At 29.0% G+C, this 13,051-nt stretch overlaps 1 protein-coding gene across 1 annotated transcript; it reads left to right on the top strand.

Moving 5' to 3' along the window:
- Window positions 1-8,429: 8,429 nt before the first annotated feature.
- On the top strand, window positions 8,430-10,070 carry LOC107030420. Its single transcript, XM_015231706.2, is given in 3 exon segments — window positions 8,430-8,981; window positions 8,984-9,145; window positions 9,263-10,070. Coding segments are annotated over 3 exon segments (663 nt in total). The 5' UTR covers window positions 8,430-8,533; the 3' UTR covers window positions 9,316-10,070.
- Window positions 10,071-13,051: the final 2,981 nt, after the last annotated feature.

Genomic DNA, 13,051 nt, shown 5'->3' on the forward strand with positions numbered 1-13,051 from the left:
CTAGTTTATCACCACCCACTCCTAATCATGTATGTCTATTGAAGAAATCCCTTTATGGTTTACGACAAGACTCTAGGCAATGGTATGTCAGGCTCACAGCAGCTCTTAATTTTAAAGGTTACACTTGTTCTCTAAATGATTATTCAATGTTTTTTAGACAACTCTCCGGCAAAGTAACCATTGTGGCTGTTTATGTTGACGATATTTTAATTACTGGGGATGATATTACTGAACGATCGTCTTTGAAAGATTTTCTTCACTCGGAATTTCAGATTAAAGACCTTGGTCATGCTAATTTTTTCTTAGGCATGGAATTATTGAGAGAACCACATGGTTTAGTTATAACTCAGAGGAAATTCACCTTGGACATGTTGTCTGAATTTGATTGTCTTCATCTCAAGCCTGTCTCTTCTCCTCTAAATCCTGCTCACAAGCTACTTCCAGATGAAGTTGAGCCTTTACCCGACCCTACTTTCTATCGTCGACTGTTGGGAAAGCTTAACTTTTTAATCCATACACGACCGGATTTGTCCTTTGCTGTTCAGACTCTCAGTTAATACATGCAGTATCCTCGTCAACCTCATTTAACCGATGCTTATCACTGTCTTCGGTATCTCCTCCGGGATCCTGGATTGGGTTTATTTATGTCTTCCCATGCTTCTTTTCGCCTTCTTGCTTATTGTGATTCTGATTGGGGGAATTGCCCTGTTACTCGTCGCTCCATCAGCGGGTTTTACATCAGTCTAGGGGGTTCTCCGATCTCCTGGAAGTCCAAGAAACAACCTTTAGTATCTCTTTCTTCTGCTGAAGCAGAATATCGCTCTATGAGAAGAGTGGTTGCAGAGGTTACCTGGTTGGTTCGGTTGCTTGACGACTTGTCTGTTCCTTCATATTTACCCGTAGCCCTTCACTCTGATAGCCAAGCGGCTATCCACATAGCTCATAATCCAGTTTTCCATGAACGCACAAAGCATGTGGAGTTAGACTGTCACTTCGTTCGCCAACAATTTTTGGCTGGAATCATATCCCTCTCCTATATCCCCTTCAGGTCTCAAGTCGCTGATATTTTCACGAAACCTTTGTCTGGTCCTGCTCATCTGAATATCATCGGCAAGTTGGGTGTGGTCTCCACCCCTCCCAACTTGAGGGGGGATGTTGGTGATCGCAACACTGAGTTTCACCATGGAAGTGAACTCGATTCAGAGCTCAAAGAGAATGGACGAAAGATGAGGGACAAAGTCTGATCATCTCTCATCTTTAAGACATTTTTATCCTCTTTCAAGGAATATTCCAGATATATTCCATTATATATGTAAATATTGTTTTTATTTATTTACAATTAGTCAGTTAGAGAGAAACAAATAAGAGAAGGACAGCTGGTAGTATAGTAACAAATTTATTCCTTTTGCTTTGTATAAATGCACATGTACAGATTGAATGAAATCAGAACAAAAAATTTTCTCAATTGTTTTCTTTCTTTTCAATAGATTCGAACGATAAAAAATTTAGCTCCGTAACTAACTTTACCTTCACTAATTTCGATAAGAATGATAATTTAAAGAATAACTAAATGTTAATGCGGGTTATATTTAGTCAACTTCATCTTTAATGTTAAGCTGTTAATTTACTTTAGTAAATTAATTAAAGGTTATTGCGGGTGATATGCAGCCAACTTTACCTTCACTAATGTTTAGTTATTTTGGGTTTGAAAAATAAGTTTGATGATTTATTACAATTGTAGTTTTAGTTGAATGGCTTTTTTCTAATTAACTTTTTGATTTGGTTATTTATCGCTTTAAAAAAATTAAAATTTTGAAACATAGAATCTCCAAGCTAATTCAAGTTTTTAATATATTTTAATAGAGTTTGGAGACTAAGCAAAAAATGTTGAATAAAATTTTAAAAGGGTAAATCAATTTCTTTTTTAACCAAAAGAAAAAAATTGCTACGCCGTTAACAAATTAAAATTGCTATCCTAGCAGTGATTTTATCCAAAAAAAAAAATTCAAAAATCACTCTTAGCAGTATTTTTGCGGGATACCAACTTTTTTTTTACATAGAAATGGCTTTCCCTGGAGGCGATTTATGTATTTTTCTGTTGTTGCAGTGTTTTTATAATTTTATTGAATTTTTTGAATTTTTTTTTCTGAAAAACGCTGCCTTGACAGCAATTTTATTGAAAATTTCTTTTTTAAAAGGACAAAATCGTGGCAGCGATTTTGGTGGAAATTTTTTTTTTTCCTGAAATTTCTACAAACTACTTAACATTCAAATGTTAAAATTTTTTTATTCTTTTTTTAGAAAATTGGTACCCATTTTGGTGGAAACTTTTTTAAAAAAGAAAAATTGTTGCCAATTGGTTGAAATCTTTTTTATATATATAAATATTGCTGCCAATTTTTTTTTAAAAAATAATCATCGTATTAAAGTTTCTTTTTATGTTCACTGACACTTCAACTAATTGCTGCCAAGGCAGTTTCTTTTAATTGTTAAAAAAGGAGTTCCTTTTAATTGTTGAAAAAGGAATAACATTGTAACAGCAACATCACTGTCATGGAAGCAATTTTATTTTTTTGATTTTGAAAAAATTTCACATGCCTTTTTAAAATTTTTGTTAATTTTTTTTGCTTTTTTAAGTTACGAATAACTTCCTCTCATATATTAACCTATGAAATACTATATATAATCTGTAAATGCAGTAAGCAATTATTCTTAGCTCTTATTTCTTTCATAAGAAAAGACATGTTCTTCAATTTCATTAGTAAATACGTAGTAATAGTGAAAACAACTGATATTTCTTTTTAATTTTACTATGATCTATTAACCGATAATAATTAATTCATAGACCACTACATTTGAATTAGGTGAGTTTTTTTTTTAAGAAACTTGCGTAAATTCTATAGTCTATAGTATAGGAGTTATCATATTTCTTTAGCTATAATTATTATAATTACCGTATGTATTATGATAATATTGTATTCTATGTATTAAAAAAAAATAAAAAAAAATTATACGAAGTATGCAGTTGCAAATTTGGGGCATTAAAAAGGCAAAATCTGTTTTTAAGAAGTCAAACGAAGACTATTAATGCTTGTGTAAAAATGTATTCAAATATTTTAAAATTTACATGTATTGATTATTAAATGTACCCCAGTATTAAAAAAGATAAAAACAAATACATGTATTAATAACTAAATGTATCCATGTATCAAAAAGATATTTACTATCAAAATTTGTGAAAATCAATATATTCACTAACAATAATTTAGATATGTATTGTGTAATATGAAGTTATGGATATTATTGTGTTATAAAATTTTTGAAGATTTCAAAAGTTCACCTACAGCTATCAAGATGAAGTAAGGAGTATGTTAATTTAGAATTGTGCCTCTAATGAATATAATATGTAATAGTGAAATTGCTATTTAATTAATATAAAATTAAATCCAAATATAATAAATATCTTAAAATATAGCTATAAAAATTAAATAAATATCATTGTTTGCCATGTTAGTTTTTTCTTCTTTCTAGAGAAAAAAGAAACATTTTGCGTTCTTTCTTTCACACTAATTATTGATTAACCCTAATTATTTGTTTTGGTATCAACATTTTTGTCTATGCAAAATATTTGTCAATCCAAAAGCATCAAATGGAAGGTTAATATTGATAGGAAGATAAAAATATGTTTAGAGGATATAAGGTGCAACGCTAGTATATGATATGTCCAGATTAAGAAGATTTTGAGTTTCTTTTTTTGAGTTGTACCTATTCACTTGGTTAATAAAATATTCTACTAATCATTAAAAAAAAAACAAATAGAAGGTTAATGTAATATATATCATTATCTAATTCCATACCTTTTTGTTATATATTATAACAGTTAATTGTCTACTAAGGTTTGAACGCCCAAAACTTACCTATTGCTTTCGTCCTCATTAAAATTTGAAGAGTTACCATTCATAACACACCGATTTTTGATTTTTTTTGGTTGATATTTAACTATCAATTGTTTACTTTTTATATCTGAAGTTCTGAAACATAATTTCTAACCCACTTCATAATTATTAGGCAAGGACTCTTGGTTGAGATATATTTAAAGGAAAAAAAAAAACAAGAAAAGTTCAATGAATATGTAGAACCAAAAATAATGGCTAATATGTAGAATCAAACAAATTAAATGACGACTTGGCATACATTGTAAAACATAGTCGAAACGGCAGATTAATTAACATCAAACACAATATTGGATTTCCACAAGAAACATTTTAATTTTTCTCTCAAGAGAAAAAAAAAATCTCAAACTTACTCAAATATCTAAAACTTGAATTTCTTGAGTAGACACACAATCCAAATGTGCACCACATTTACAAGCCAAACAACAATAAAACCAACAACTCTTCCCAACTCCATTTTTACAAACATAACACATCACATCAACTTCAACTTCCTTCCCTATAAACAAGTTACTACTATTATAACACAACGTTAGAGGATGTTGATGATCTTCCCTCTCTTCGATTTCGGGCAACGAAGCACACTCCACATGAAGATCAAACTTACATTTATCGCAGTGAAACGTAAATGCGTGCCCCGAATTCCCACATGCATCGCACGTGAATTCCCCGTCGTTGTAAGGAGGAAAAAATCGGAGACTTAAAGTGTGTTTCGGATGAGACTTGTGTTTAATTTGCCTAGGCAAATCGAAACAAGAATCGTGGAGGATAAAATTACAGTTTGATTTTGTGCACGTGTAAGCGGGTCCGCTAGAGAGATCGTGCTCACAGCCCGAGCAAATGACTTGATCTTCTTCATCGAGGATATCGGAGATTTTTATTAGTGGGTGGCGATGGGTGAAATGGCTGAATTCTTCCGTTGGAGGAATTTCCATCGTGTGATCTGGTTGTAATTTGTAAAGTCAAACGTTCATGTTGTGTATTTAATATACGGGAGAATTGCATTTTTTGTCCCTTAGTTATCAACATATTGACAACTTTAGTCCTTGTGATACTAAGAATACATATGTGAAACCTTTAATTAATGTATTTGTGCGCTTTTAGTCCTTACACTAAAAATATTTTTGTTAAATTAATAAATCTTTTAAATGGAAAATAATATGAATGGATCACCTTTCATGTTTTTTTCTCTACCTGGACTAATCGAGATTTGTTTTGTGTAAAGTTTAAAAATTTTTTTATACTAAGAAACAATTTGAACTTGATCGCACTTCTAATTTAGAATAGAAAAATCTTATTCATTCCATCATAATTTTTGTTAGTGTCTTTTATGTTACTATAAGAAAGTAGTGCTAGTACTTTCATTTATTATTTTGAGGTTGGAGCTTTGAAAACTTGTTGCCGGGAAGTTCATACAATTATATTAATTGAAGGCTAAATATGTTCATTAAAATATTATAGGGGTTAAAATTAAAAAAATTAACAATTAAGGGACCAAAAATAATACATTTTCAATTAGATTCTTGTGAATCCTCCTTCCCTTTTGACAAAGAACTGGCATAGTTAAGACCCAACTCCTAGTGCACTTCTATGAAAGTGACAATTTTGTTTGACAAAGTCAAGCTTATTTATGTCTAGTGGAAAGGTTCTTAAAGTTTGAGATAATTAACCTTAAATTATTCTTATAATCATAACTTATACTCGAAAATATGTTAATTAAGTTTGTGCTTCCTTTGTCTATTTTAAATTGTCATGTTGTATTTTTTTCAAATGTCAATTTGATTAATTTTTAGTTAAATTATATTTTATATATTTAATATTTTTTTAAATAAAATAAAATATTTAATAAACTATATGAAAAGTACTATTAATTTCAATTTTTACTACTATTAAGTACTATTAGAAACGGCAAGCTTGGTTTTAATTCAGTTTGTCTTCTTTTAGATAGGGTAGTTGAAAAGTATTTTGAATTTTTGACTATTTCTTTTTAGTTTGATATTTATTAATTTCTGTAGGAAGATAATTCCAGGTTCAAGAAATTAACAAAGTTAGATCCAAAAGATAATTTACTTTTTAGAATTTTGCAAAGATGATAAAATATAAGAGAAACATTGTTTTGGGTATAATACTAATTAATTAAAGAGGTTTAGAATATTGCAATTTAGATATGAATGGATATCGGTCGAAAATATAGTTATATTTAGTTAAGTAAGTGATGGAGTGACAATAATGATGAATATGACCGTAGGAAGAGCAATTACAACCTAAATAACTGATAGAATTGAGGTTAAATTATCACAATATTATCTACTTTGATCTAATATTTATGAATATTCGATAATGATTATGATGTATTTGATATATAATTGAAATGATATTATTAAGATATTATTCGCTTTAATCCTGTCATTTATCACATTTGGCATCTTAGTTTCTAATTAATCTAAAATGCACATTTACAACTGAATTTCAAACTCGCATTTATATGACATTTAACTTTTTTCCTCCCATGGGCCATGGCTATCCTATGTGAAAGTTGCCTATGAAGTAAATTATTTTTCTAAAATATATTTTTCTAGAAAATATTTTCTTGACAAATAAGTTAATATGACATATACAAATTAAATTATAGTGTTAACTAGTAAAATATTATAGAGGCAAAATGCGATATGAAAAGTGGAGGTTCAGAAGTGGTCGGGGGCAGGAATTGGAGGGATTGGATGGATAGGGACGAGATAATAAACTTGAAAAATATTGTTAATTATATTGTTTTCCCTATTTTCATTAAGAAAATCATTTTTCTCATTTATATGAAACTTATATTCCTAGAGGAAATGTGTTTCAAAAGTTGAAACGGCCATTCCCAATAAATTATATACTTTGTAAGTCTCGAAAGTATATACACAACATGGACTCTATCATTCCGAGCAAATTAAATATTTTGAAACTCTCAAAAGTATATAAAATTAAGGCTTTTGGATTACCAAAATGGTTGATAATCTTGAACATGAAGCTGAGAAATTTATTTGGGATTCTCTCTTGGCATCCTTAAATCCATTTTCGAATTTATTTTAGGTGTTTTTTTTGTGATTTTTGTAATGATTATTCATTCATTTGTTTATATAAAATATTTTAACTATCTTCAAATAAAGACAATATCATTATTATACTTTCATTTACTCGTGGATAAAACTTTAAATATTTTTAAAATAAATTTATTCTACGACTTAATTGAATCTCAAAAAATAGTATAATCATTATTTTTTTATTATTTACCTATTTGTCGTGAAGTTTATAACTATCTTGAAACATGTTTGATAATAATTTCCTAACAATACTATTATCAAAATATTTCACATGACCAAATTACCCTTAACCATGCTCTAATTTCTTTTTGAAAGGTCAACAATGTGAACACTCCAAGGATATGAAATGTAGTTGACAAGTTGTCGCGTGTATCATTGTGAAGACAAGCATATGATATAATGACATTCGTTTTGGATTCTTTCAAGACTTTTTCTTTTTTGAATTAAGTAAATTATAAAAAATATTTCTTCATATTTAGATTAATAAAACTTGTCTAATTTATCATACATAGATTTCGTTAATATAAGTTTAACATGTCCAATTATCCATACAAGTTAAACACTCCGAAAAGAAGAACTAGCTTATAATTATATACTCAATCGCTTAAACTAATAATCAAATGGGCTTTTAATTGTGGATGAATGTTTTTATGCTATTATCAATTAAGTATCCCAAAGTTATCGTATTGTAGATAGCGAGACATAATCGTTTGATAGCAATTAGATCATTAGTTTATAATTACATTACATCTTTTAAGTATGAGTTAATTTCAAACTCTATCAATATGAAATATTTTGTATATCTGATTTTTTTTTTCTTCTTATCTTTTTAGTAACACACACCCTAAATAGGACTAATCTTTTTAATCTTGAAATGTCTATATTACGTGCCAAATTTGAGGAATCTAAAATATTACGATGACATTGATTACACAAAAACTTTTGAGGACGCAGCTTTCAATGTCCCAAGATGAAAATACTGCTTACATCTTGTCCATTTCAACTAATTGCTTTATTTTATCAAATTTCCCAATTATTTTATACACCAAGGTGTTCATATTTACAAAATAATAATAATAATAATGGTATATACTATATATTAGCTAATTAATTGAACTCTTCATGCTTCATGGAAATTGAATAGACATCCTAAATTATTTTAATTTTTTTTAAAAATACTTTATCAATAATTATATTCGGTCAACCCTATTTTTAATTTCTAAAAGTCTTAAAGCATGTTCCTTCATGAATTCACGTAGTAGGATTTTACTTTTTTTCTTCCTCAACCGCGTTAAATCACTAAAATGGACTTTGACTTTGTTACCATACCACCAAACAAGTTCTATTTAGAATTCAAATTTCCCATCAAATCGTAAACACATCATGAGTCTTACAATTTATTTTAAAAAATTAAATTATATACTAACAATACAGTTTATTAAAATTATTCTAATTAAATATTGAAGTGCACCAAAGTAGAAAAGAGTGGTAGAGATGGGGAAGACGAAGTTAGAACCTCAACAATCCAATACCACAATAACTCATTTTAGTCATCCTCACACTTTAGAGCTAATTACTCATCAAAATTTTGCTCCATCACACCTATGTTCAGGCTGCAAAATTGAAGCTAATGGATCTGTATACACTTGCAAATCTTGCAATTTTTTCCTCCATGTTGAATGTTCCCAAATGCCACAGCAAATCAATCATCCATTTGACAAACAACATGCTTTATCTCTGCTTCCAAAGCCCATTTACCCCGAAGGGAATTTTCGGTGTGATGCCTGTGGGGAAACAGGGGATGGATTTTCTTACCATTGCAACAGTATTGATCTTCATATCATATGTGCAGTTCTGCCACAATATATCGCTCACCGGTCTCATCGTCACCAACTTGATATTCAATTTTCATCTCCTTACCCTAGTAAATCATTCCGTTGTGATATTGCAAGCATATTGGAACCAATCAATGGCTCTATAGATGTCATACTTGTGGTTTTGATGCTCATTTGAATTGTACAAAGTTGCAAAGTCATTTCCATCAGAACCCAATAACAAGTAGTAATTCTAAATCTGCTCCTCAGCAATATCAGCATCATTGTGCAGGTAATAAATTTTTACCCGTACCAGGTGTTTTTTACTTCGCTCGTCTCAATTTATATGACATAGTTCAAATTTCGAAAGTTTTAGAATAACGCCTAAATTTATGTCTTACCGGTGTAGATCATATGAATGAGGAGATTAAAAACGAAATATCGTCCTTGGAAACTATGTGAAAGCAAAGAGAAGATGAGGATAAATTGATGGCAGAAATGATCATGGGCGGCGTTAATCATGAGACTCAACGACTAAACCAACTGTTAGGCCGTACAAATCCAGGGAATAACAACGGAACTGCTGCTGCTGCAACGCAATTCGGGGCAAGTCAGAACAACGAAATGTCGTTCCCTGAAATTCTGCGAAAGCAAAGAGAAGATCAGGATAAAATGATGGCGGAAATGATCTCAGGTGCTACTTATAGGCAGAATCAACAACTAAGCCATATGATAGCTGCTAGTTCTCTGAATAACCAAGCAATAAATCATCAATTTAACCAAACACTTATGAGTTATGGAGGCTTTGCTGGTGGTGGTGCGGCGGGACAAGGACAAATCCCAAATTTATACCAAAATACAATGGGTGCTGGTCTATTTAATACTGGTGCTGGTTTGGGTTTGAATTCATTATTTGGAAATCTTAAATTCTGAAAATTATTTTAGAATTGCAAACAGTCGAAAAGAATCTTAGTTTTATTGGTTAATTATTTCGTTTTGTGCATCTATAATGTAATTCTGTTTTATAGTTGTTGCGAATTTTAAATTTTATTGTTGATTTGAATAATGGAAGATGTGAAAATCCAGGTTTGTGTAAGTACTTTTCCGGGCACCTTTTACCAACTCTCCCCCGAGTTTAGCTCACCATTAGCCGGTTGCTTGCTCGTTCTCCAAGTATCGAGTTCAGAATCAAATCTTAGACACGTGACATTATTTTAGTACGTTCAAAAATAGTCTTCCTATCCTTCTCCGTAAGTTTTTTGGTTTATAGATAAACCCTTCAATGGAACAAACGATTTCTCATTTTCACTTGTAATACATATTTCCGCCATTAAGTGCTATTAATTTTTGGATCCTATTCTTTCTTGCTCTAGTGTTTGTATTTTATCATTGAGATTTTCTATTAAGTTTATATTCGATTCATTTACTCTCTTTTTTTTCGTTGACTTAACCATAAAAAAAAGAAGAGATTTGATGGAACCTAATTATTTTTTACCTAAATCGATTTAGCCCGTAAATTTTATTTAATTACTTTTCATACAAAATATGTTGTGTATCTAACCGATTGAGTACATCTCAAAAATATATTTGAGCTAAAAAAGGATATTCGTCGGTTTGGCGTAAAAATTATTTTGAGAAAATTGATGAACCGGGTTGACTTCTACTCAATTTTTATGGACCGACTCAGTTCTTCGTTTTGTTCCTATTTAATAGCGTGCAAGAATTTCTGAATTATTTCATGCGAGAAAATGTGTGGAATAAGAATATAAGGATTAATAATAATACATAAATTGATTATTAAAATGCCCGAAATAACTCTCAATGTGTTAAAGGAAATTCTTTTAGAAATTATATACGCTATACCAAAAAAGATGAAATTCACATTACCATTCTTATATGGATTCCTACATTTCAATTCTTGTATAATTTCATCCCCTAAATTGCAATCTCCACATTATTGATACCATCCTAACATGTCTCTCAACCAAATGACTCTGTATTTCCTGTATCAAGTACCTATCCCACACCTCCATTGGAAAAATAATAGAAGAGAAATGAATGATAGAGGAGAAAAAAATCAATTAGAGAAATTTCAAATAATTGTGGGTTAGAAGATGTTGAAAATGTCATAAGCAATGATGATTAGCTTACTTGACCATGTTGAACCTTTATTTCCAAACATACTGTAAATTATAAAAAGAAAATTAATATATTGATAACTTATTTCTTATTTAGCTATATGAAATGTCCTAATGATATATCAACAGTAATGAGTAAAGGATATCATTCATGCTTACAAGTTGCTCAATATTTCATAAAGTATAAATTCAATGTGGGAAACAAATCATAAAGATTCCGTGATTATTCAAGCAATTACTTTTAGTTTCACGATTATTCGTGCTAATCATAGTTCTAATTTGAGCTCTTATTCTATCACAATTGTTTGACTTTCTAATTAATTTGATTCATTCAAACACATTCTCTTGGTGAAAAAGAACACACTTAATTATAAGAAATGTTTAAAACTCCAAATAACACAAATTAGAAAATAATAATAAGGACTAGTGTGTATTTCAATCAGCCACCCAAACTTGAAATCCAATGACCAGTCTCAAAGTAATTTTCTGCTTGCAAAGATTGACGTTGTGGTTAGGATATATATGGCCTTATTCATGTGTCACTTTAATGTGTAACGCGCTCAAATTAATTATATAATATGTTTTATGGGTCAATTTGAATTACATTCGATGACAAATTAATCCGTGCAGAAGACTGATGAACACATGCTACTATTGTTCGCAAAATCAACATTTGGAGCCCAAATCCTTCCTCGAATTTATTAGATTATTATGTACTGTTATTTATACTATTATTATTTCCTTTTTTTCCATTAAATGAAAAATTAAATTGTGAGGTTGCACGGCACGTCTGTCCAAGATTTAGAATGTTTTGTTGACAAAGCATGGTAAATTTGCTAAAATTATAATTCTTTGTTTTAATTAAGATACTTTATTTGTCCATTTTTAATTATTATATTATGTATTTTAAAAGTTAATTTGATTAATTTTTAAATTTAAATTAAATTAAATTAATTTGATATTTCAAAAAATAAAATTTGGATATTAAAAAATTATGTGAAAAATACTATAAATTCCATTTCTTTTGTATCAATATGATTAAAATAAATTATAAAATATTAATCAAAATTATTATCGTCGAACTCTAAAAAAAATATTATAATAATAAAAAATAAACGAAAGTAGCAAAATATTTTCGTTAAAGAAAATAATTTTTGAAACAACCAACTTAGGTTACAATTCATTATTTTATCCAATTTTCTGTCTAGCGCTACACTAGGGCCTTAAGTAGGCAGACGGTAAATATGCAACGCCCTCCCTCTTTATTTACTCGTCAAATATTTTTAATTTAATTTATCTCTTTTATTTATTATTTTTAATAAATTAAAAAGAGACAACTTTTTTTTCTATTATATAATCAATTTATTAAGTTGATATCGTTAAAAAAATATATGCCCAATTCACTTTTTACTTGTTATTAGTCTTAAAATAGATTTTTATTTTTATTTGTTACTTTTATATAATAAGAAAAACAATTATTTTTTTCCAGTTTTGATCCAAAGCATTAAATACTATTCTCCATATTATTTTAAATTATCCAATATTTTACATAAATAATTATTCTCTTAATAGGTGTGTCAAGTCAATAAAGAACTAATAAAAATGAAGAAAATAGTAAGTAAATATGTTTAAGACTAGATTTTCATTTTTATTTGTTACTTTTATATAATAAGAAAAACAATTACTTTTTTTTTTCCAGTTTTGATCCAAAGTATTAAATATTATTCTCCATATTATTTTAAATTATTCAATATTTTACATAAATAATTATTCTTTTAACAGTGTGTCAAGTCAATCAAGAACTAATAACAATGAAGAGAATAGTAAATAAATATGCTTAAGACTATATCAAATAATAAATTTATTATATCAATTATGTTAATAGATATGCTTAGTCAAAATTTGAGGAGCAAAAAGAATAATAAACTTAACAGATTAACTCTAACCCGGTGCAATATTTTTAAAAGGAAATAAATTAAATTAAATTATTACTAAGGTTTTTCTCCTAACCTCTTGTTATTTTAGGACAATATTTTGCGGTTAATTATTATAAGGATGCT

The sequence above is a fragment of the Solanum pennellii genome, chromosome 1 (assembly GCF_001406875.1).
Source record: "Solanum pennellii chromosome 1, SPENNV200".
NCBI classification, from domain to species: Eukaryota; Viridiplantae; Streptophyta; class Magnoliopsida; order Solanales; family Solanaceae; genus Solanum; species Solanum pennellii.